General features: G+C 41.0%; 1 protein-coding gene and 1 long non-coding RNA gene across 2 annotated transcripts in view; both read left to right on the top strand.

Moving 5' to 3' along the window:
• Positions 1-11,137: 11,137 nt before the first annotated feature.
• The window catches only part of NUDT3 (nudix hydrolase 3), a 119,952-nt gene continuing 104,645 nt past the window's right edge, over positions 11,138-26,444 (top strand). Inside the window, exon 1 of the mRNA NM_001252389.1 lies at positions 11,138-11,528. Coding sequence (NP_001239318.1) covers positions 11,430-11,528 — 99 coding nt within the window. The 5' untranslated portion in view covers positions 11,138-11,429. The remainder of the gene's footprint in view (positions 11,529-26,444) is intronic.
• On the top strand, positions 11,579-26,373 carry LOC102156449. Its single transcript, XR_005367593.1, has 2 exons — positions 11,579-11,978; positions 26,014-26,373. It is a non-coding gene; the product is annotated as an uncharacterized LOC102156449 (long non-coding RNA).

The raw sequence follows: 26,444 nt of genomic DNA, 5'->3' as shown, positions 1-26,444 counted from the left end.
GAGCATGCAGCTCTTGATCTTGGGGTTGTGAATTCAAGCCCCATGTTGGGTGTGGAGATTACTTAAAAACAAAAAAATATTTAAAGAAATAAAAACATGGGCGCCTGGGTAGCTCAGTCAGTTAAGCATCTACTTTTGGTTCTGGTCATGGTCCCAGGATCCTGGGATCAAGTCCCACATCAGTCTTCCTGCTCAGTTAGCGGCCTGCTTCTCCCTCTCCCTCTGGCCCTCAACCCCAAACCCCCACTCATGCTCTCTCTCACTTGCTGTCTCTCTCTCAAATAAATAAAAAATCTTAAAAAAATAAAAGTAAAAATAAAATAAAATACGTTTCCGAATAAATTGCAGACAACAGTACTCTATCCCCTAAAAGTTTTTTTCCCCTAAATGTTTTTGTTTCCCCTAAATGTTTTAGCAAGGATATTATTTAGTTATAGGTCAATATTATTTACACAGATAAGAAACACAAATCCTAAGTGTGCATTCACTGGGTTGTGACAATGTGACCTGTGTAACCCTAACCTCTAAGATATAGAATTTTACCATTTTTTTAGAAAGATTCCTCATTCTTCTTCCCAGTTAATCCCCATCACCCATACCCATAAAGCAACCATTGTTCTCTTGTTTTTTTCCTCACCATAGATTAGTTCTGCTTATTCTAGGACTTCATATAATGGAATTACACAGTATGATTCTGTGTAAGGATTATTTTACTCAGCATAATGTTTCTGAGATTCATCCATGTTAACATGTCTATTAATAATGCATTCCTTTTTTGTGGATGAATAATATTCTATTGTGTAGCTTTACCACAATTCATTTACCCATCCTTCTACTGATGGTTATCAATATCCTTCTGGAATGTTGCTAAGTTTTACTTGATGGATTTACATGATGGATTCTCATGAATGAATGAGAATGAATGTCAACTCTTTGAAAAACACACACACACAAATTTTTGGTGAATATATATGTATTTTTTAAATTCCCTTGGGTAAATACCTAGAAGTGGAATTATTGGATCATATGATATGTATATTTTCAACTTTTTGAGAAACCATCAAACAGTTTTCAAAAGTGGTTGTACCATTTTACATTTCCACCAACAATGGATGAGAGTTGCAGTTGATCCACATTCTCTCAACAACATATGTTGTCAGTCTTTTTCATTTAAATATTTCAAAATTTAGCCATTCTGGCATATTGCATATGGTTTTATTTTCTTAATTTTTTAATTTTTAAAGATTTTATTTATTTATTCATGACAGACACAGAGAGAGAGAGAGAGGCAGAGACATAGGCAGAGGGAGAAGCAGGCTCCATGCAGGGAGCCTGATGCAGGACTTGATCCCAGGACCCAGGATAACAACCTGAGCCAAAGGCAGACACTCAACCACTGAGCCAACCAGATGCCTCTGTTGAACACTTTTTAAGGTACACATTGGCTATTCCTTATATATTTTTTTGTGAAGTGTCTGTTAAATCTTTTGCCCAATTTTTAAAACATTAAACTTTTTTCAATTGTACTTCCACAAAGCTGGAAAAAATACAATTGAACATTCAGAAAAATTAATCTTTTAATTTTGAGATATTTGTAAATTTGTATGCAGTTGTAAAAAATAGTGTAGAGTCTGTTTGCCTTCTACCCAGTTTCTCCTAATGGTAACGTCTTGCGAAACTATTATTTTGAAAGTAAAATATCGTAAAACACTATCGCCACCAGAATATTGCTATTCGTGAAGTCAAGGTACAGAGTATTTTCAATACCATAAAGCTCTCTCATATTGCCTTTTAATGTTGCCCCACCCCAATAGCCTCCTGAACCCTTGGCAACTGCTGGTCTGTACTCCATTTCTACAATTTTGTTATTTCACAAATGTTATATAGATGGAATCATACAATATGTAACATTTGGGGATTGGCTTTTTCACTCAACATAAAATCTGGAGATCATCCTAATTGTGTCCTTTTTTCTTTTTTTTTAAAGATTTTATTCATTTGGTTTTTTTGAGGGGGGAGGGGCAGAGGAAAAGCAGGGAGGGAATCTTAAGCAGACACTGAGCCTGAGTGCAGAGCCTGACATGTGGCTTGACCTCACAACCCTGAGATCATGACCTGAGCCAAAACCAAGAGTTGGACATTCAACTAATTGACTGTGCCACCCAGGTGGCCCAGATTGTGTCCTGTTTCGATAGTTTATTCCTTTTTATTGCTTAGTAATAGTCCATGGTATGGATGCACCACAATTTGCTTAACTATTCTTCATTGAAGGACAACTGGATTGTTATCAGCTTTTGGCTATTACATATGCAGCTGCTATAAACATTTATGTACATGGGGCACCTGGGTGGCTCAGCGGTTGAGCATCTGCCTTCCGCTTAGGGTGTGATCCCGGGGCCCTGGGATTGAGTCCCACATCAGGCTCCTTGCATGAAGCCTGATTCTCCCTCTGCCTATGTCTCTGCCTCTCTCTATTTATTCATAAATAAATAAATAAATAAATAAATAAATAAATAAATAAATAAATAAATCTTTAAAAAATTTTATGTACAGGTTTTCAAGAAAACATAAATCTTCATTTCTCTAGGATAAGTCCCAGGAGTATAATTGCTGGGTTGTATGATTGTTGCATGTTTAGTTTTTTTAAGAAACTGTCAGGCTGTTTTCCAGAGAATTTGGTAAAATGTACCAAATTACATTTCCATCAGCAGCATACGAGTGTTTCAGTTTCTTTGCATCTTTGCCAGCATTTACAATTAATCCCTATTTTTAATTTTAGCCATTCTCAGAGGGATGGAGTGAGATTTCATATGGTTTTAATATACATTTCCCTAATGGCTAATGATGCTGAACATCTTTTCATGCACTTATTTGCCATTTGTATATCCTCTTTGGTGAAATGCCTATTCATGTCTTTTCCCCATTTTCTAATCAAATTGTGTGTGTTTTTTAACCAGTGTGTTTTGAGAACTCTTTATTGTAAATACTAGTTCTCTGTCATATATGTGATTTGTAAATATTTTCTTCCAGTGTGTAGCTTGCTTTTCATTCTCTTCCAGGGTCTTTTGCAAACAAAAATATCTAAATTTTTATGAAGTCTGACTTATTATTTTTTTTATTTTATAGAGCATTTTTTAATATTTTATTTATTCATGAGAGATACAGAGAGAGAGAGACAGAGAGACAGAGACACAGACAGAGGGAGAAGCAGGCTCCATGCAGGGAGCCCGATATGGGACTTGATCCTGGGACTCCAGGAACACGCCTGGAGCCAAAGGCAGATGGTCAACCCCTGAGCCACCCAGATGTCCCTAAAATTAAAAAGTATTAAAATTAAAATATAAATCCCCTAATTCTGTTCTTAAAGACTTTTTTGGCTGTTCTATACCCTTTTCATTTCCATGTTTATTTTAGAATCACTGTGCCTACTTCTTCCAAATAATCTGATGACTTTTTTTAATAGAAATTTCACTGAATATGTATATCAACCTAGGGAGGATGGATTCTTTTCAATACTGAGGTTCTTCATCCACAAACATGGTATATGTTTACATTTATTTAGGTCTTCTTTAATTTCTCTCAGCAATATTTGTTTTCAGTATACAAGTCTTGTGCAATTTTTCTTAGGTTTGTTCCTAGATATTTGACATTTTTTGATATTATCATAAATTATATTTTGTTTAAATTTCATTTTCCAATTATTCATTGATGGTTATACAAATATACCTGATTTTTATGTATTGACCTTGATTCCTTTCACCTTGCTAATTTCATTTATTAGTTCTAATATGTATTAGTATTTGGGTGTAGCCTTTTTTTTGGATTTTTTTACATATACAATCATGTTGTCTACGAGTAGTGATGGTTTTACTTCCTTCCCAATCTTATGCCTTGTATTTATTTTTCATGTTTTATTTCACTAAGTTCTCTAATATAATATTTACTAGTAGTGGTGGTGAGATAGTCTTGCCCTGTTTCTGATCTTAGTGGAGAAGCATTTATTCTTTTACCTTTAGGTATAATGTCAGCTGTTGTTCAGGGATATCCTTTATCAAGTTGAAAAAATTCATTTTTCAAAAAGATTTCACTTATTTATTTGAGAGTGAGAGAGAGTACAAGTAAGTGGTAGGGCAGAGGGAGAGGAAGATATAGGCTTCCCTGCTGAGCAGAGAGCCAACATGGGTCTTAATCCCAGAACTCTGGGATCATGACTGAGGCAAAGGGAGATGCTTAACTGACTGAGCCACCCAGGTGCCCCTTACTTTTTTTTTTAAGATTTTTTTTAAAAGTAATCTCTACACCCAATATGGGGCTTGAACTCATGACTCCAAGGCCAAGAGTCACATGCTCCACTGACTGAGCCAGCCAGGTACCCCCAAAATGTTCACTTTTATTCCCAGTTTGCTAATAGTTTTTATTATGAAATAATAATTTATTAAACATTTTTCATCAAATACTTTTCCTGGATCAAGACGATCATACAGTTGTTTTCTTGTATTATGTTCAGGAGGTTCATGTTATTGTTTGATTTTTGTAAAGTTAAACTCACCTTACATTCTTTTTTTTTTTTTTCCAAAGATTTTATTTATTTATTCATGCTAGATATATATATAGAGAGAGAGAGAGAGAGGCAGAGACACAGGCAGAGGGAGAAGCAGGCTCTATGCCGGCAGCCCGACATGGTACTTGATCCCGGGACCCCAGGATCGCGCCCTGGGCCAAAGGCAGGCGCTAAACCACTGAGCTACCCAGGGATCCCCTAACCTTACATTCCTGTATTAAACTTCTTTGGTCATGATATATTTCACTGTATATGTAGGTGGATTCTATTTACTGATTTTTTGTTCAGGAGCTTTTTTGTATGTATCTATATTATTAGGAATATAGGTTTGTAACTCTTTTCTTGTAATGTCTTTATCAGATTTTGTAATCAGGGTTATTTTTGCCTTATAATGCAAGTTGGGAAGTAGTCTTTCCTCTTCTATGTCCTGGAAGTTTGTGTAGGATTGGTATTACTTCTTCTTTGGATATTTAATGGATTTCACCAAAAATATCCCAGACACTAGAGTTTTCATTGTAGGAAAGCTTTTAATTTTTTATTAATTTATTATTTTTTAATAGACTTTTTATTTTAGAATAGTTTTAAAGGTGCATGGGTGGCTCAGTCAGTTAAGTCCAACTCTTGATTTCAGCTCAGGTCATGATCTCAGGGTCCTGGGACTGGACCTACACTGGGCTCCTCAATGGGCTAGGCATGAAGCCTGCTTGTGATTCTCTCTCTCTCCCTCTCCCTTTACCCTTCACCTCATTCTCTTTCTTTTTTATCAAAAAATAAAATAATATAAAAAAATTTAAAAAAGAATAGTTTTAGATCTACAGAAAAGTTGTAACAGTCGCTATATAACCCCACTGTTTCTCTTATTGTTGGCATCTTACATTAATATGGTACTCTTGTTGGGGCACCTGGATGGCTCAGTTGGGTGTCTGCCTTCAGCTCTGGTCATAATCCCAGGGACCTGGGATCGAACCCCATGTTGGGCTCCCTGCTCGGAGGGGAGCCTGCTTCTTCCTCTTCCCCCTGCTCCTGCTATCTCTCTCTCTTAAATCAATAATATTAAAAATATATATGGTACCCTTATCACAACCAATATCGATACATTGTTATTAACTAAAGTTGTGAGAAGGCTTTAAGCAAATTCAATTTGTTACATAGATAAGGATGTTCCAACTTTCTATTTTGTTATTTTTGGTAAACTGTTTTTCTAGGAATTTGTCTAATTCCCCTGAAATTGTTGAATTTGTTAAAGTTTTTCATGATATTCTCTTATTACTCTTTTGATGTCTATAAGATCTGTAATGGCATCTCTTTTTTCATTGCTAATATTGGTAATTTGTTTTTCCTCTTTTCCTTTGTATCAGTCTTCCTTATGATACGAACTTTATCAGTATTTTCAAAGAACTAACTTGGTGTTGTTAATTTTCTCTTTTGTTTCTTTTCTATTTCATTGATTGCATCTCTATATCTTCTGATTAAATTGGGTTTAATTTACTTGGTTTTTTTCTAGCTTCTTAAAGTTGGAACTTAGATAATTGATTTTTTGTCTTCTTTTCTAATATATGTGTTTAAAGCTATATATTTACTTTTAAGCACTGCTCTAGTTGAACTCCACAAATTTTGATATCATTCAGTAATCTCTACCCCCAATGTGGAAGTCAAACTCATGAGGTCAAGACTGGCACACTCTACCAACTGAGCCAGGTAGATGCCCCAGTATCATTCATTTAGAGATACCTTATAATTTTTTCCTGTGATTTCCTCTTTGTTTTATGGGTTATTTAGGAATAGAATGTTTAATTTACAAATATTTGGAGTTTTAAAGATATCTTAGTTATTCTTTAAGTGTTTTTTTCCAAAAAAACATATTCTGTAAGATTTTGATGTTTTTCCCAAAGATTTTATTTATCCATTTGACACAGAGACAGAGATAGCACAGAGAGAGAGAGAGAGAAGAAGACTCCTGGCTGAGCCTGAGAGCAGGGAGCCCGATGGAGGGCTCCATCCCAGGATTGTAGAATCATGACCTCAGCTAAAGGCAGACACTTAACCAACTGAGGCACCCAGGCACCTCAGATTTTGATCTTTCAAAATTTATTGAGTATTGTTTTACACCAAGCATGTGGTCCATCTTGGTGCATGTTCTATGTATACTTCAGTATTTTATTTTATTTTATTTTAATTCTTTTAAATTTATTTATTTTTTATTTATTTTTAAGATTTTATTTATTTACTCATGAGGCAGAGAGAGAGAGAGAGAGGCAGAGACGCAGGCAGAGGGAGAAGCAGGCCCCATGCAGGGAGCCCGACATGGGACTCCATCCCAGGTCTCCAGAATCATACCCTGGGCAGAAGGCAGCGCTAAACCGCTGAGCCACCCAGGCTGCCTGAGCCACCCAGGCTGCCCTGCTGTTTAAGTAATCTATACTCGATGTGGGGTTTGAACTCACAACCCTGAGATCAAGAGTTGCACTCCATCAACTGAGCCACCCAGGCACCCCAGTTCATGTATTTTGAAGCTGTTTCATATTTATAACTGTTAGATTTTCCTTAAATGTTTCTCTTTCTCTGATGGTATTCTACTTTTGAAGCAAACAGGGAAAAAAGCTTGGTCAGGTGAGATGAGCTACAATCACATAGTGATAAATATAGTAGCATCAAAATAGATGGAAAACATGGGCCAAAATTTGACTGTCCCTATGGAAAGGATGAGTAAATATGGTCAATTTTGTAATCCTATTAAAAATTTTCCCTAGACTTGCCCTGGGACTTGAAATGTTATTTACTAGATCTTTACCTACAAGACTTTTGGAAAATTGAACATTTTTAGAATTATGTATTTGTTAATTTATTTGAGGGGTGCCTGGCTGGCTCAGTTGGTGGAGCATGTGACTCTTGGTCTCAGGATTGTGGATTTAGGCCCTACATTGGGTGTAGAGATTGCTTAAAAATAAAATCCTTTCTAAAAAAAGATTATTTAAATCTATTATCACCCACTATCATCCTTGGAAGGGTAGCCTATTCTCAAGCATTATCTCTTACCTCCTTCCCCTCTGTTAGGTACACTGCCTGGGATATATGGGCAATGAATGAATGAACTAGAGACCAGGTAAATTTTATATGAGGTGTGACAGGCAGCTTTAACTATGGACCCCAGTGATTTTTTCTTTCTTTTCTTTTTTTTTTTGAAGATTTTATCTATTCATGAGAGAGAGAGAGGCAGAGACATAGGCAGAGGGAGAAGCAGGCTCCCTGCAAGGAGCCCAATGCGGGACTCGATCCCAGATTCTGGGATGAGGACCTGAGCTGAAAGCAGACACTCAACCACTGAGCCATCCAGGTGTCCCGACCCCAGTGATCCTTGCCTTCTGGTACAAGGTATAATCTTCTCCCACACTAAGTCAGGCTGACTAATGTGGTCAATAGAAAGCTGTGAAACTAACAAAGTGTGACTTTCAAGGCCAGTTCATATAAGGCATTGCAATTCATTCAGTTTTTGAGTCTTGTATTGTTTGCTTTTAGAGGAATCTGACCACCATGTTGTGAGGATGCTCAAGTAGCCCTACGAAGTTCACATTAAAGGGCACAGAGCCTCTTCTACCTGTCAGCCATGTGAGAGAGCCCCCCTGGACGCGGGTCCTGCAGCTCGTCAAGTCTTCAGATGACAGTGGGACCAGCCAACACCAGCTTGCTCACCTTATAAGGGACACAGAGCAGGACTGCTCAGTCAAGCCACTCCAGGATTCTTAACCCACAGAAATCATGAGAAATAATAACTGATTCATGTTCTAAGCCACTAAGTTTTGAGGAGATGTGTTATGCATTAATAGGTAACTTGTACAAGAGCAAAGATCAGACCCAGTAGGTGCTCCTGGGGGACTTGAGGGGATGGACAAGGTAGTCCTGGGAGGGAGGAGAGAAAGGCATGTTAAAGGAACAAGACAGAGTAAGGCACTTGTGAAAAACAATTTTCTGGGGATCCCTGGGTGGCGCAGCGGTTTAGCGCCTGCCTTTGGCCCAGGGCGCGATCCTGGAGAACCAGGATCGAATCCCACATCGGGCTCCCGGTGCATGGAGCCTGCTTCTCCCTCTGCCTGTGTCTCTGCCTCTCTCTCTCTCTGTGTGGCTATCATAAATAAATAAAAATTAAAAAAAAAAAACAAAAAAACAAAACAATTTTCTGTATTTTGTTTAACATTTTACCCAAGATCACACTAAAAGTTATTACAGATGATTTCTGACATGCTGGGCCAGGATAATGTTATGTGATCTTCATTCAGAGGACCAGATTTTAGGTGTGTCGTGTGGGGTGTTCCTGTGGACAAGTGATTAAGCTTTATACTCAAGATCAGGTTCTGGACGGGCAGTAGTTGTTCTTTCACTAATAAAATGTTTTCAAGGTTGATTCTGTTAGGTCCTGGGAAAATTGCTGAGTGAAATAAGCAAGGATGAGTGAGACACAGACTCTGACTTCAATACATTTGAAATATGAGATTGGCAAAAAAGAAAGTGACAATGCCATGTGACAATGTGATAAAGCAGGACAAACTCAGGCCAGTAGGAAGCATAGAGGCAGTTATGCAGTCAGAAGGAGGGAACTTTTGAGTTTTATTTATTTATGATAGACATAGAGAGAGAGAGAGAGAGAGAGAGAGAGAGGCAGAGACATAGGAGGAGGGAGAAGCAGGCTCCATGCTGGGAGCCCGACGCAGGACTCGATCCCGAGACTCCAGGATCGCGCCCTGGGCCAAAGGCAGGTGCTAAACCGCTGAGCCCCCCGGGGGATCCCCAACTTTTGAGCTTTAAAGGATAAATATAATTTGGCTTCTTCTCTGGGTACGTGGGGAGGGATAATGGAATAGGTGAGGGTATTGGAAGAAGAGCCTAGAGCCTTCTGGACACCAGGGAAGCATGTTCAAAGGCTTACCCTGGTATACTGAGACCTGGAATACCATTTGCAATTCTGCTCTCTCAACCCTAATAAAGTGGCAGATAGTACCATGTAGCTGTCTAGCTGCTGGAATGATTGTACTCAGACAACTTTTCTGGGAAGGCTTTGGCAAGAGGTAGCAAGAGCCATAAATATGTTCCTACCCCCTTGATCTGCCTCTAGGAATTCATCCTAAAGGAATATCTGAAATAGGGACAAGGATTTATATACAGGGACATTCATTACTGTTCTAATGAAACAGAGGACACCATCTAAATTTCTAACAATGAGGAAAATATAAAATAATTGATGGTCATCCCTATGATGGGCTATCAGGTAGTAATTAGAAAGGTATTTTTTTAAAAAAAAGATAACATAAGGGGAAAGACGGGGGGGGGGGGACAGGCTACAGATCTCTATAGAATGTGCTCAAAGATACATGATTTAGTTTTTTATGCCCTCTGTATTTTTCAAAATTTTGACAATGATCATGTTACAGGATTTCTACAGCCAGAACTTTTTTTTTTCTTTCCTTTTAGAGACCTAATGGCAGAAGAGAAAATTAGAAAAGCAACCAAAATGACCAAGATTTTGGGAATTCTATTGCATGAAGATTGACCCAAATTAACTGAAATTCCACATTTTATGTGGCTAGGATTAGGTGAAATGCCATTGATATTATTTGCAATGTATTAAGTGACTAATTGCCAGACAAAAAATAGAAGCAAATAAAACATGTAACCGAGATTCCAACAAAGGCTTGGTTTCAAAACCTGATTTTTTTATGTGCTAAATACAAGCAAATTAAATAAGGGCAATAAGCAACTCACAGACAAATCCCGCACAGGTTTTACACCACGTTCAAGGAATGGGCATGGTATTATGTTTGGTCTGGGCTGCTGGGAATATTCACAGGTTATATTTCATTTTCCCTTGCTCCTGTGTCTTGCTATATATTTTCTCTGGAGAATCTGACGTCCACACTATAAAGTCCTCGTTTAGTGCCAGAAATAAGGATGTTTTACAATTTGCATTATGTGTGTAGAGCACATACACATGTATCTTCCTTGTCTGGCCCTCCTGTTTACCTTAACAGGAAGCATCTGTCTTTGCACCCGTCAAGGGCTGCGGGATGAATACGTTGGTGCCCCGGTGCTCAGGACTCCCAGCGCTCTGGAGGTCCAGGCTCTGTGCACAACGCCCCTCCCTCCAGCCTCCTCTCGCCCGGGGCCGCGCAGTGCCCGATCCTGGGTAAATCCCGTGGACGCTCCACAGCGTTTAACCGCATCCGGCTTTTTCCTCCAAACCTTCCCCTTCCCCGCTCCCAGAGAACCCGCAAGGCCAAGGCGGGCGGCCCGACCTTGGGCAAGTCCCCGCTTCCCCCTCCGCGACCCCGAGGCTAGAGAGGCACCTCTCGGCGGCCCCGGGCGACCCCGCGCCCGCACCCCGCCCTCCCCCGACTTCCTCCGCGCGCGCCCCGCCTTCCCCACCCCTCCGCTCCCGGCGTGGCGGCCGCCTCCGTTCGCACGGCCCTTTCATTCCAGACGCTCGTTTACGCCGCGCGGACTGGGAGGGTGCGATTCCCGGACGCCGCCTGCGCTGCGAGCGCGCGGCCGTCCCGCAGGCCCGCGCGGCCTTACGCCGCTGACGCAGCGCGCCCAAGATGGCGGCGCGGTCGTCGTCGGGGGTGGCGGCGGCAGAGGGGGCGGCGGCCGTGGCGGCAGCAGCGACGGCAGCCGTGACGGCGGCGGCGGCGCGGGGCCTGGGCCGGGGGGAATGAGGCAGCCGTGGCGGGCCAGCGGCCGAGCCGTGTAGCGGAGAAGCGGCTCCCCCTCCCTGCTTCCCTCGGCCGAGCCGGGGACGCGCGCGCGCGCCGCCGTCCGGAGCGGGCTCCCCACCCTCGACTCCCGCGACCCGCACCGCACCCCCACCCGGGCCCGGAGGATGATGAAGCTCAAGTCGAACCAGACCCGCACCTATGACGGCGACGGCTACAAGAAGCGGGCCGCGTGCCTGTGTTTCCGCAGCGAGAGCGAGGAGGAGGTGAGGCTCCGGCCGGGCGGGCCGGGGGTCGCCGGAGCCGGCCGAGGTGCGGGGGGCGCGGCCGCGGGCCGGGGGTGTGCCGGGCCCCGGGCAGGACTGCCCCTCCCGGCCCGAAGGAAGTGCCGCCGGAATTCCTTGAGCCGGAGCGGAGGAGGGAGGAAAGAGGACGGACGGTGGGCGGAGGGGCAGCGGGTCCGAGCGTGGCCCCGCGCGGCCTGAGCACGGGTCAGGCCGGGGGAGCGTGGGAGCCGACCGCCTGTCACGGGGCCGGGGGCCGCCGGGAGAAGGCGGTGGGTGCGGGACAGCGTGTGGCCTCGGGGCCGGGCCTCCGGCGTCGGCTCCAGGAAGGGCGGCCCCGCACTTGTCAGCCCGCACATGTGTGCAGAGGCCGCCGTGCACGAGGCGCAGGCCGGCCCTTTGTGCCAGAGAAATAGTCCACTACCGGAGCAGGTTTGGGGGTGGCCGAGGGGTTACGTGTGTCTGTGAGCCCATGGGGGTGGTTGGGGAGATTTAGGGCGTTGTACAGACGCCAGAGCCAGTTGTTTGTTTATTTTACAATGCGCTGGGTAGCCTTTCTGGTGTAGCTGAGAAGAAAGGACGTTCGATAAGAGAATCTTTATGACCTGAAAATACTTCATTTTAATTGGGAAGCCCAAAAGCCATGTTTAAGATCTGTGCCCTGACATTGCCCTATCGGAAACTCTTAAGGATTGAATTTGCTAGCAAAATGGACATGCTTAGAATCAGTTTCTTTTTTGCATGGAGTACCTAAAAGAAAAAAAAAAAAAAAAAAGAAAGAAAGAAAAGAAAATCTCAGCTTGCCAGAGCCGTTTTTGTGGTGATAAAGGGAATTTAGAGAAGGCAAACGTTTTTGTAAATCCACAAAGAGTAGCTGCTTTGGAAATTCATAAGATGCCTGTGGGAAAGCGTTTCTCTCCTGTGCATGGTGGTAAAATGGCAGTTAAACTGGAAACAATGAAGGACAGTGAAATTCAATATGCTATATTCTGGCATTCAGCAGCGGGCTATAGTGGCAGGGCTGCAAGTACAGTGCATCGTGTTGAAATGGGGGGAAAGGAACTTGACCCGTTAGTTATGAAAAGAAGCTGTGATGAAAGAGACAGATGGATTGCCAAGAGTTGCTGTCCAGAGATGTTTAGGAGGAAGTGGGACTTTAAATTATTGCCTGAAAAAAATTAGTCAAGCAGTAATTGTGCTGTTGAGGGACTATGTGTGTGTGTGTTCCCTTTCAGCAAAACAGAAGGAGAGGGAATTTGGAAATGTATACTTCGTGTTTTATCATATATTTTATCATATATTTTAAAAGTCCCCAAAACAGATGCATTGTAATGGGGTACTAAGCAGGGCCATGCTGTGAATGATGCAGTTTTGGAATATATACTTGAGTAAAGTAAAATTTTTGGTGGTGTTTACTGCTCCAGAGGCTTTGTTCTTTTCATTTTCATATCATATTACAGGAAATCAGATGGGATCACAGTCTGTTTTAACTGGAGGGAAAATTAATTAGCATAATAACATGTCTTACTACAGTACTGTGGTTAAGTCTGTGAGCACCCCAATTATAAGTAGAAGGGTGTATAATTTAGTTGTATGAATGATGCAAGACTATTTGTTTAAAAAAATCATACTGAAATTGAGAACATGTGAGTATTTTGGATAAATTGGAAACTTCATAGATCATAAGCAAACTAAGACTTGATTTTCTATTTTTTCTTAGTTTTGTTATTTACTAACATTAACAGACTTAATGTTAAGACATTTGGCTGATTGTGGAGTTTTCTCTCTTGAATTTCTTTTTGATCATTGGTTAATGAGCAGAAGATTCATGCAAATTTTTAAATTTATTTTTATTTATTATTTATTTGTTTCATGCAAATTTTTAAAAAATAATCTGAATTTTATTTTTTTATTTTTTTATTTTTTATGATAGTCACGCACAGACAGAGAGAGAGGCAGAGACATAGGCAGAGGGAGAGGCAGGCTCCATGCACTGGGAGCCCGACATGGGATTCGATCCCGGGTCTCCAGGATCACGCCCTGGGCCAGAGGCAGGTGCCAAACCGCTGCGCCACCCAGGGATCCCTCATGCAAATTTTTAATTACAGATTCGGTGGATGTTACAGCTAAAGCCCAGAAAGGACAAGAAAATTAATGAAATGCACCCATTTTAGACTTGTTCAGTTCAATTAAACAAGTATGTGTTAAGAGCCTACTATGGGTGCAGCATTCTATAATGTGAGATTTAAAGATAAATATCCCTTTCTGCCCAAAAAAGTTGAGTACTTTTTGATGGGATCCCTTAATTGGGAGGGATTTTGGACCACAAAATAATCTCTAGGGTGCCGTTCAGCTCTCAGATTACATAATTATGTTAGAAGGGAAGTAATTTGTTAGTTCCGGGAGAACTTTTATGTTCTCAATAGAAGTGCCAGAAACTGGAAGTATTAACTGCCACACATTGTGGGAATGTGAAATTCAAATTCAATAGGACATTCAACCCAATTTTATTTTTTAATGGGAAGCAATGGCTTTAATCAAGATAGAATAGCTTACAGAATACTGTTAGCATGAATACAATAGTAATGTAAGAATAAAGAGACCCTGGTTAATAAACTTAACTAACCAGTGTCAGGAAACATACATACAATGTAAAGAGAAAGAGATAGAAAATATTGGAATCAAACCTTCGAACATTCTGTTTTTTCAGCCCCAGAAGATTTTATATGCCAGCAGTGACAGTTGAAACACTGATCCAGGTTAGGATGTGTGAACATATTTGGCAAGTTGGCAAGTTTACAGAGCAAGTTTATTGAGATACTGTTACATATAGGGAGTTTAGAGTCTAGAGGGGGCAACAGAAGAACAGGCCCAACAGCATGAACAGAGTGTGTTCCTTTCCGTCAGACCTTGGACTGCTTTTCCTGTGAGTAGACAAGAATCAATAGCAGGAAACTCCCCCCACTTCAAAGTTTTACTAATTGTTATCAACATTTTGATAAATTAAAACCTTTAGGTTTAGGGCATTCATGATAACATATTTATTACTGTACTTTGAACCTACTGATACACAGTAGACAGTCTCTTACCCAATCTCCATTTAAACCAGCTTGGTATACTGAATACCCTTGTTATTCTGTGAGCCACTGGGTCTCATATACACCCCCAACCCAATCAGTCCTGTGCTTACATAGAGTCAGTTGTATTTATTCCTGTATTTGTGTATGTTCATCTTACTTGTTATTGTAATTATGTAGTGTAATTAAATATGATATAAGCATGTGAGATTTGAGTTCAAAAATAATGGTTTTGTGAGTATTCTAAATTCTTTGGAATGACTCAATAATTTCAAGTCATTAAAAGAAATTACTGCTCAATTATATGGATAAGCAAACTGCGAAGGATGGAGAAGAGTCTTAAAAGTCTAAAAGGACTCTGCACATAGATCACTTCATGAATGTTTTCAGGTTTTCGTTTTTCTTTATAGAAACCTGGACCAGAGAGGGCACCTGGGTGGTTCATTCAGTTAAGCGTTTGATTCTTGGTTTTGGCTCAGGTCATCTCAGGGTTGTGGGATCAAACCCCGTGTCTGGCTCAGCAGGGTGTCTGCTGGAGATTTGCCCCCCTCCCCCCATGTTCCCCCTATCCCCTGCATGTGTGCATGAGCACGCTCTTGCTCTCTCTCTCTCAAATACATGAATAAATCTTAAAAAAAACAAACAAACAAACAAAAAACCTAAAAACCTGAACTGGAAAACAGGTCATGCATGATGGGTGTGGTATATGAAAGACAACTCAGCCGTCCAATGATAGATTCAAGACAAGATCTTAGACCTACAAAGATTAGCAAGTAAGTATACATTTGTATTTTTAGTCTGCCTTATCTTCCCAGTTAATGTTTTATCATAAGCAGTATACAAGACTGAAACTGGCTTCTTGAGTAAGATTTTATTCTTCTGGACTGGGTGACAATAACAATCAACTTTGTCATATTGTTTGTCTTTGGTTCTCTGAAAGCACTTCCGGTTGAGATTTTTCCCTTATCCCTCTTTTTTTGAGGCTCTGTGATGACAGGAAGTGAGGGACACTAGAGGTGGGCTTGCTTGTGTTCTTGTACTCTCCCCAGAGTGGAGTGGGGGAGTGGAACAGGCATTTTAGACAGTTGAAATATCTAGCAGTGTGAAATACCCTCCTAGAAAGGCCAGTGACACAGTCTGGACACCAGATGATGTCACAGTGCTTGGGAAAGTTAAAGCTGCGCCTAAGGGTCTATTTTTACTCAAGGTAAAACACGAGTATTGATAGGATCATCTTAGATTTCTCTGTGTATTAAAACTGCTTTTAAAAGGAAAGGATAGATATGCCAGGGTAGCTCAGCTGTTGAGCATCTGCCTTAGGCTCAGGGCGTGATTCTGGGTCTGGGACACTGGGCTCTCTGTGAGGAGCCTGCTTCTCTGTCTTTCTATGTCTCTGCCTCTTTCTCTATGTGTCTCATGAATAAATAAATACATCTTTAAAAAATAAAAAATAATAGAAAGGTCAAAACTGTCCTTAAGGGTCTTAGGTTTGTTGGTTGAGCTTTTCCATCTCTTGGCAAGGGACTGCTGCTTCGCACTTTCTCTGAACTCACGAGGGTGGGTGGGGAGATGACTGACATTGAAGATCCTCAGTGGGCAGGGACTCTGGTGGCCTGAGTGTTTGTTAGTAAGAATGTCCCAGAGGAGCAGGTGGACGTCATGGCAGACCACACCTTCTCCTGGGCTCTAGAGAGGAGAGTAAAGCACAGGCAGCAATCCCAGAGGCAATAACCATGACAAAGAGCTTTCAGTAGATCCCAGGCTGGTTGGAGAGTCTTTTTGTAACATATCTCTGGTCATTGTCCAGTATTACATTGTTCTAAGATCATGATGAGTGCATTGATCCAGTCATCTGATTGGACATTACTGATGCTCATTTCTCTCATTCTTTTCCTGGTGGCTTCTTGTGTGTGTGCTCTCTCGTGCTTACGTAGTAATACTGGTTAGTCAGTTAAACATTTTTCCCATTACCTCCTTTTCTATTTTGCTTCCTGAGATGTGAATTCTGGTCTGAAATCATACTGCAATCTCCATTCTTCTTTTCTATTCTTTGCCTTAACCTTTTTTGCTCCTGAGTGATTCTCATTTCTCAGTAAATATCGGGTTGCATATCTACTTTGTATGAAGCAATCTCTCATTTTCTTCATAGCCTAGTCCAAAAAGGAAGGGCCCTTGTTCAAGAATACATTAGTTTACTCATTTTTTGAGGGCCCTATTGTGGACTAGTCTCTGTGCAAGATCCTGCAGTGTATCTTTACACTGGTAAATAAGTCTATGGTCCCTCATAAAGTCAGCTTTTCTATCTGCTATGTATTTGTGCCCATCCCCTCCTGCCAGCCCAGCAGGGGTGGGTGTCCTATGGGTGTCCTGTCTTTCCTGCTTCATTACCAAATCCTTCTCTACTTTATCATTCCCAGCTGAGCAGGGTAAAGTATTTTCCATCTTAAAAGAAATGCTCCCTTACCCCATGTTCCCTCCAGCTACCATCCCATTTCTTTCTTCCAGTTCCCAGCAAAACTTTTCTGTATTCCTTGTCTCCACTTTCCGACTTCCCATTTCTCTTGAACTCATTCCAGTCAGGCACTCTTTTTTATGATTATGCTGGAATCAGTCTTCAAGATAACAAGTTAACAAAACCAGTGGCCAGTTCTGAATCCTTGCTGCCTCATCATTACTTTCTTCTTGAAATACTTTCTTTACCTTGCTTCTAGGACATCTTTCTAGTTCTTCCCCTTCTTATTGGTTATTCCTTCTTAGTGTATTCCTTCTCATTTTCCCGAATTCTTTTATTGTAGTGCACAAGGACACAATCTTTGAACCGGTTCCACTCCCCATACTTCCTACACATGCTCATACAGTAGGTGATCTCATCCAGTCCCATCTTTAACTACTGTATTTATACTGATAACTTTCAACTGTATTTTTAGCCCTAATTTCTCTCTTGAAATCAAGGCTTGACTATCCTGCAAGCTATTTGGTGTTTCCATTTGGATATCTTCTCGGCATCTCAAACTTAGAATACCCAAACTGAATTCTTGATTCCATCCACCAAAAACCAAACAGCAACAGAAACCTGCTTATCCTAATTAGTTGTGCCTCTTTCAGTAAAGGAAATATCCATGCTCCAGGTTAGAAACCTTGGAGCCATCCTTGACTTCTCCCTTTCTCCTAAACTACATCTAATCTTACAGCAGATCCTGCCTAACCTTCTCTCTTCCACCTCCACTGTGCTATTCTAGCCTAACCCATTATTGCCTCTTGCCTGGACTACAGCTGAATCTTCTTAACTGGTTTTCCTGCTTCTGCTCTCACTCTTCTAGTCTTGTCTACCATAGCTGCTGTAGTGATTCTTCCAACATAGATGTCAGATCATGTCACTTCTCTGCCCCAGTGGTATTCTCAGTGAATCCAGTGTCTTAATCATGACCTATTTATTTATTTATTTATTTATTTATTTATTTATTTATTTATTTATTTATTTATGATAGTCACAGAGAGAGAGAGAGAGAGAGAGAGAGAGAGAGGGGCAGAGACATAGGCAGAGGGAGAAGCAGGCTCCATGCACTGGGAGCCTGACGTGGGATTCGATCCCGGGTCTCCAGGATCACGCCCTGGGCCAAAGGCAGGCGCTAAACCGCTGCGCCACCCAGGGATCCCTTAATCATGACCTCTAAGGTTCTGGATGTTTGGGTCCCCTGCCATGTCTCTGACCTCATCTCTTATTACTCTCCCTCTTACTCATCCCTTTCTTGCAACCACATTGGCCACTGTGCTGTTTCTCTGTCATATTATCGGTCCCTTTTCTTTGCTTGGTTTTCACCTCATCAGACAAGTCTTTAATGATCATGTTATAGAAAATAATACCAGTCCATTGTCACTGTATCTCCTAGGCTTTTTTCTTTCTGGGCAGCACATATCATGAAGACATGTTATATTCCCATTTGTTAGTTGTATTGTTTTCTCTCACTAGAATACAAGTTAGTTTATGAGGATAGAGATTTTTGTCTCTTATGCACTCCTGTATCCTTGGTGATGAGAACATAGTATATGCTTAATATTATTTCTTGACTATGTGAATGAATGAATGAACACATTGTCCCTGAAGAAGTTTATAGTCTAGGGATACCTGGATGGCTCATTGGTTGAGCGTCTACCTTGAGCTCAGGGCATGATCTCAGGGTTGTGGGATCTTTACAGCTAGTAGAGGAATTGAAAATACCCCCAATACACTGAATGCTAGTGCCTACCAGTAATGGGTTTCAGGGAAGTCTTCTAGCTCTTATTTCCAGTGTCTTAGTGACAGGGTGTTTGATAATAATGTTGAGTATCAGCCCAGTGGGAGTGTATGTGTATTCGGTTGTAAATCTTTTGAGTCTCAGTGGATCCTTTTTCATAATAGGACACTTAGGATTTCTTTTACATGTTGAACTTGTGAGTCTGTGCCATCTTGCAGGATTTGTGTTGGGTAGTTGATAAAATGTACTGATCCTTAACCGTTAGTGATGCAATACCTGAGGAAAAAGGATTTTCATTTTGCTGATAGCCTTTTACTAGTAGATAAGAAAATACATCAACAAACTACCATCAAGTAGTAGATACTATTTTAATGACTTGTCCATAGTGGTTGTAGCCAACCAACAATGTATATCAAATCTGGATTCCAAAGTTTAGTTAGTAGTAATCAATTTGCAAATGAAGGTTGATAAGGATGGTCATAAAAATGTTTTCTGTTGTCATTATTTTATTCTTTATCTAGGTCAAAGTGAAAGAGACACGATGTCAAGTTTGTGAGTATGGAGTCTTGAAGCATTTGATTTATGGTGGTTAATGTATGAAATGGAACAAAGGATCCATCATAGGCGAAGAAGATAATATATAAATAAAAGAAGAATAAGTAATTGAATTTAGAAAAAAAGTCCCCAAACCTAAAATTTAGTAATAAAACATATGCATCCAAAGTCAACTTGCTAAAAAAAAAAAAAAAAAAGTCAACTTGCTGAGTAACACCTTCCAAATACCCAAGAAAACTTCTTGAATCTAGTTTGAGAATTTCTGTCCTAAAATAACATGGAAGCTCAAGGATGTCAACAGTTTTTCCCAGTCTTCTTGAAATCCTTGCTTCCTAGCTTACTAAGCCTTTGAGTGAGGAAAACCCTTCATTTTTTAAAGGTTTTATTTATTGTGAGAGAGAGCACGTGTGCACATGTACAAACAATGGGAGGGGCAGAGGGAGAGAGAATCTTAAGCAGGCTCCATGTGGGGCTAGACCCCATGACCCTGAGACCATGACCTGAGCCAAAATCAAGAGTTGGATGCTTAACTGATTGAGATACCCAGGTGCTCTGAAAAATGTTCATTCTTATAGTCATTCATTCATTTATTCATTGGTTGTACAAACTTTTTTTTTTTTTTTTTTTTGGTTGTACAAACTTTTATCGAGTACCTGCTTCTAGGCCAGATGCTGTTTTTGGAATGCAGTGGTGAACAAGACAGGATGGAAGCTCTTGCTCTTGTGAAGCTTCTGATATCAGATGCAGGGAGATGGTAAATGAGCAAAAATATTAGTGAACTTGATTTTAGGCAGTGGTGATACTGGGCAGGAAACAAATATGTGATGGGACTGAGACTGGGGGTGGGGGTGTTGGCAAATTGGGGTCCAGTAGTCTCTGAAAAGCAAGGCAGAGGGAAGAGACCCCTAATGGCAATGAATTTGGCAAGGAGGAAAAGCAGGAAGCTGGCCAGAGTGGCTGAAGGCCAAGTGGAGGAGAGTGGTGGGAGATGTTGCAGAGGTGGGAGGCTACCATTTCCTGTGGAGGTTTGTTACTCTTCTAGTTTTCCTGGTTCTCCTTTACTCTGCCACCTACAGCAACCCAGCAAACAAACTAGTAATATCCATGAAACCACCTTCTTTCCCTTGTATGTGAGGAATAGAAGTGATGGTGACAGGATGGTAATAGAACAGTAAGAGTTGATTAGAAAAAAACTTGTGCTTAAGAAATGTACAAGTGGAGATAAAAGTATTGTTCTGTAATATTTTATTTTATTTTATTTTATTTTATTTTATTTTATTTTATTTTATTTTATTTTTTTAATTTTTATTTATTTATGATAGAGAGAGACGGAGAGAGGCAGAGACATAGGCAGAGGGAGAAGCAGGCTCCATGCACCGGGAGCCCGACGTGGGATTCGATCCCGGGTCTCCAGGATCGCGCCCTGGGCCAAAGGCAGGCGCTAAACCACTGCGCCACCCAGGGATCCCTTGTTCTGTAATATTTTAAAGAAATAAATCTGAAAGGACCCAAAGACAAATCCCTAAAGTTTCTTTACACTTTATTAGGGTAGTTAGTCAGAAAGGCTACTTTGAATAGGTAGTATATGCACACAGTACAAAATTCAAATGGTACAAAGGATATGGAACAAAAGATTCAGGTAGTTGTTAGCTTATAAAAGATATACTGCAGGGCATTACAAGTGAAAGAATGGGGGGTATTTTTGTTTAATAGAGGTTTTTGCCAGTTTTTCCTAGAAATATATATTTTTTTAATGGCAAATTTTTAACTAACATCTTTATTAGAAATATGTTTTTTTTTTAAAAAGATTTTATTTATTTATTCATGAGAGAGAGAGAGAAAGAGAGGCAAGCAGAAACATACGCAGAGGGAGAAGCAGGCTCCCCACAAGGAGCTTGATGCAGGACTTGATCCCGGATCCCGCCCTGAGCTGAAGGCAGATGCTCAACTGCTGAGACATCCAGGCATCCCTAGAAATGTGTTTGAACCCAGGCCATTTAAGCAGTATAGTTTTTGAGCACTTACCTAATTTTATTGAAGTTTGGTTACCTTAAGTGCTGGGGATCCTTCTGGAATGCGGAACTGCTAGGAATGGAGTGGTCTGCATGTGTGCATTAGAATCAGTGTTGGCAGTGGGCTGTGTGTATCAGGAAAGTGCTATGATGTGGAAGCTGCTTGTCTAACTGGCCTTCAAGCCCCTGAAAAGCAGCTTAGCAGTTGTCTGGGTCAAACTGGGCTTGCTGATTTCTAAACTCTCGCTGTTTACACTACGCAGAGTCGACCTTTCAAGCCAAAGTACCTTCCTGGTAGTAGTAGGAAACAGTTCACTTTTAGCCATATGCTTTTGTCCCAGCTGTGGAATGAGAAGGAGGTAGAATTCTGAGTGGAATGGTGACTTTTCAGCTCTTCCTGAGAGACTTGAGGTAATAGAAGGCATGTATTGGTCTCTGCCCCTGGTTCCTGGCACAGAGCTCCTAATATTCTCACTATGTCGGAAGTGATAAGAACACGAGAGCATCTCTTGTTCTAATATTGGTCTTTGACCTCTATTCCTGACACAGGGCTCCTGATGTAATTTCCTGGATGATAGGAGTGTCTTTTGTTCCAGTGAGGCAACTCTGGGTGGGTTCCTGGATGGCTCCGGGATGAAGGCCAGTCACTAGAAAGACCAAGCCATGATTAGCAGCTTGGAATTTTGAGCCCTGCCCCTCATTGCCTTGAGAAGGGAGAAGGGCTGAAAATGGAGTTAATGACCCATCATGCCTACATGATGAATCCTCCATAAAAATCCCAATAGTACAGGGTTTGGAGAATTTCCAAGTTGGTGAACACATTCACACTGGGAGGATGACACACTTCACCTCCATGGAGCCAGAAGTTCCTTGCCCTATGTAGCTCTTGATCTGGCTGTTCATCTGTATCCTTTATCATATTATTTAATAAATTGGCAAACATGAATTGTTTCTTTCAGTTTTGTAAGCCACTGGCAAATTCATTGAGCCCACAGAGGGGGCTGTTGGAACCTCTCATTTGTAGCCAATTGGTCAGAAGCATTGGTAGTAATGGGGGCTTGGGACTGGCATTGGGAAGGGTGGTGGTGGACTTGTGGGACTGAGCTCTTAACCTGTGTGATCTGACTCTGTCTCTGAGTAGAGAGATGATGGCATCCAGAGATAGCGTCAGGATGGAGTAAAATTGTAGGACACCCAGCTGGTTTTGCAGAGACCTGTTTGGTGTAGGGGGAACCCCACACATTCCATGACCAGAAGTATCAAAAGTGATGTATGCTTTGTGAGTAGTGATGGAGGCTCTCAAGAAGGAAGAAAACGAAGATTTTTCCTTCTCCCAGCCTGTGCCTTAACCTTTTCTATCCCCTTGCATCAGTCCCCCAAAATGCCATCCCAGAGCTGGGTATGGGAAACTTGATTGAAGAAGATCATCACAGTGCAACCTCCTTATTTATGAAATAGAAAAGAATTACTAGAATGATACAACCATATTCCAATGTGAGCACGAAAAGTATTTGCAAAGCAAACATGAGTGGGTTGTTTTTTTCTGCTTCTCGACATTTTATCATGCATGTTGTGTGTGCTGCTGCCTGCTGCTTTCTTAGTGCAGTTAACCAGAAGTGGGCTGTGTGCAAATCTGGTTACATATCTGAGGCAGGTAAGATCATATCTTTTGTGTGCTTTATCCAAATATACTTTTAAAAATTCCTAGGCAGTTTAGGACAGTTTTTAATTCTTTTTCAAAACGGGAAATTAATAACTTGAGTAGCATAAAACATTATCTTACGTCTGTGTGTTTTGTGAGCATTTCCAAAAGGAGATAAAGCAGGTGAATTTCAGCTCCACGTAAAGAAAATTATTATAAGGGACGCCTGGGTGGCTCAGTGGTTGAGCATCTGCCTTCAGCTCAGGTCGTGATCCTGGAGTGCGGAGATCGAGTGCCCCATCGAGCTCCCCACGGGAAGCCTCCTTCTCTCTCCACCTATGTCTCTCTCTCTCCCTCTCTCTCTCTGTCTCTTATGAAAAAAGAAAATCTTTTTTTTTTAAAAAAGAAAATTATTGCAAAATAACAAAAACTTAAATCTAAAGCAAGCGGAAACAAATCTGTACAGAAGACAAGACTATTATATACATTAAAAAGAAATGGTCCCTTAAATAGACTTTCTTTGTGTACACTTAGTTCTCTTTGTTCATAGAACAGTAAAGTCCTTTTTTTAAAATTTTATTTTTAAAAGATTTTATTTATTTATTCATGAGAGACATATAGGCAGAGACACAGGCAGAGGGAGATGCAGACTCCCCACAAGGAGCTTGATGTGGGACTTGATCCTAGGACTCTGGGACCATGCCCTGAGCTGAAGGCAGAGGCTCAATCACTGAGCTACTCAGGCACCCCACAGTAAAATCCTTTTAAAGAACTGCCTGAAGGGGCACCTGGCTGGCTCAGCAGTAGAACATTCTACTCCTGATCTTGGGGTCGTGAGCTTAAGCCCCCCATTAGGTGTAGAGATAACTTTAAAAAAAAAAGAAAGAGTAATGAAAGGATAATGATTTTTCTTCGAATATTCAGGAATTCTAGTGAACTTCTTGAGGCAAAATACCTGCTTTTATAAAACACTTTGTAAATGTGAGTAGCTTGAATTAATGTTTTGAATAATTGGAATTTTAATTACTTAATGTTTCATTTTCTTCCTCTTGGAATAACTTGGTTGTTAGACTTAAAACAATTTAGTAAATTAGCGCTTACTAAATGTGCTGAGCCCTGACTCAGGGCTTTTGCACCTCTCACTGCAGTGCTGATTTTTTTCCCGGGAGGTTTTGCAGTTTAGGTAGACTGCTTTTAATAATAATGAGATGAAACTTTTAGATTTTATTGGTAGAATGAGTCAGAAAAAATAATCCAGAGAGTTTCTGGATTAATTATTAATTATACTTCTATGGTGTTTTCAAAGGTTCAACAACTATTTAATAAGGACATAGCTTGGGGTCATCCTTCTGCCAGATACTAGAGTGATTTTTTTTTTCAAAAAGGAATTTTTTTAAAAAATTACAGAAGTAGTGTGTCTCTAAAGAATACTCCGAACTGAGGAGGTTAAGATGTATGGAATAGGATGTGAGCTCCTGAGGAGCTGTGAGCTGTTGGCAGGATACAGTGTAGAATGTAAAATGCAAGCTAATTAAAGAGGCGATGGAGAGGAGTGTTTATGAGTATTTGGAGGAGTCTGTGAAAATGAACTGGAGTGTCGGAATCGTTTTAGGGAGTTTGTAGGGCCACACCTAGATGTCTTGGTTAGATTTGGGTAGCTGACAAAACTGTATTCTAGATGGAGGACTTTGGGCCAGGTGGGTGACCTCATGGAAAGTCAGAGGCCTTTGGAACCCTGTTTGCCTTGAAGTTTTGTGTGAGGACCACATACTGATGGCTCATGGCTGTGTGTGGGATGAAAGATGATAAAAAGCAATTTAAAAAAAATTAGTTGCCAACATTTTAATTTGAAAATTTTTGAATAAGGAATCTGGTCTTTAGTTTTTTTCTTGAAAAACCAGAGGATCTGGCCTCATTACACCAGCTTCCCTATGTGAGGACTGCAGCCAGAGCTGATTGGTGGCCACCCTTATGGACTGACTGCCCACCCCTCTTCAGTGGGCCACAGTCCTTACCATTCCCTGTGGTCCCCTAGATAGAGAGGCCCAGTGACCGCTAACATTTATTGGGGTGGCTGAGGTGTTACCGCCTTCTCAAGGTAGAGTTAAGAGTAAGGTCAAAGATTTCTTGTACCCATGTAAATTTCAAGAAAAATGGGGAGAGTGCATATTTCTTTGTGGAGATGGAAATATTCCTACCTCTTTAGACTAGTCAGTGTCAGAGATTCCGACTGATTTCACACTCCTGTGCACCCTGCCCAGGTCCCATAAAATGGCGTTTGAGTCTCCATGTCTGTAGTGTTGAAGAGCTTAGGCCCTAGAGTCAGACATACCTGAATTGGATCCCTGGCTGTCACACTCACTTGTCTGGTGATCTTGAGCAAATTACTTTACATCTCTTTGCCTCATTTTCTCACTTTTAACAATAATAGTACCTCTCTATTTTATTGTTGTTGGAGGACAAGTGAAATCACTTAATATATAGAACATTTAGTCCAGTGCCTGGCACAAGTTAACATTCGGTGTCAGCTATGTAAATATAAAGCTAAGGAAAAGGCAATTTCTAACTTTATAGCAACCTGGGCTTATAGCGAATTGTGGTAGGAAGAAAGTTATGGGAATTTGTTTGTTAATTAAATCAGTTTGTATCTCTTGAGCTGTGGGTTCTGTGCTGCATTACAGTGAATGAGGTGAACACAGCCCCTGCTTTCACGTTGCTTACGATCTGTGGTGGAGATACATAACTAAGCCAGCAGTTGCAGTACAGTGTGATATTTGAACTAGAAGGCCTTAGAGGACTTCAGTCATTCTCTGTTTTCATCTTTTATGACAATTATAGTGTTAGGAGGGGTGCCAGACAGGGCAGAGTACTTGGTGATGGTGGGCCCTGTTTGTAAGAGCTTGGCACTGTTAAGTGGTCCACCATCTTTCCTTCCCCTTTCCTCAGATCATCATTTATGGAGCATCTACCATGATTTGGGCAAATGTCCAAGCCTGACAGAGAAAACAGAAAGAGAAGCCTTTCTCTGGATAAAGAAAGCTCTTATCCTCAGCTTGCCTCCCCCTCACACTGTCCCAGATCTGTACTTGGAGAAAGAGAAATTAAGAGGGTCCAACCCACCCAGTGTCTGGGAGAGGAATAAAGACACTTCTCATCCTCAAAGACTTGAAAACAAGAGGCTCAAGAGAGAACCCTACCAGTTTGAAACCTTGGAGCTGCCACTGGAACCAGGAAAATCCTTCAGAATTGAACTTACTTTTTATTTCATGATATTAATACTTTGTACCATTAAAAAGTCGTACTTTATAGCATGTCTAAGAATTTTTTTTTTTTTTTTAGATTTTATTTGTTCATGAGAGACACAGAGAGGCCGAGAC

Source organism: Canis lupus, chromosome 12 (genome assembly GCF_011100685.1).
Source record: "Canis lupus familiaris isolate Mischka breed German Shepherd chromosome 12, alternate assembly UU_Cfam_GSD_1.0, whole genome shotgun sequence".
Classification (NCBI taxonomy): Eukaryota; Metazoa; Chordata; class Mammalia; order Carnivora; family Canidae; genus Canis; species Canis lupus.
The sequence above is the reverse complement of the archived record's forward strand: the minus strand, read 5'-3'. Positions and strand labels throughout refer to the sequence as shown.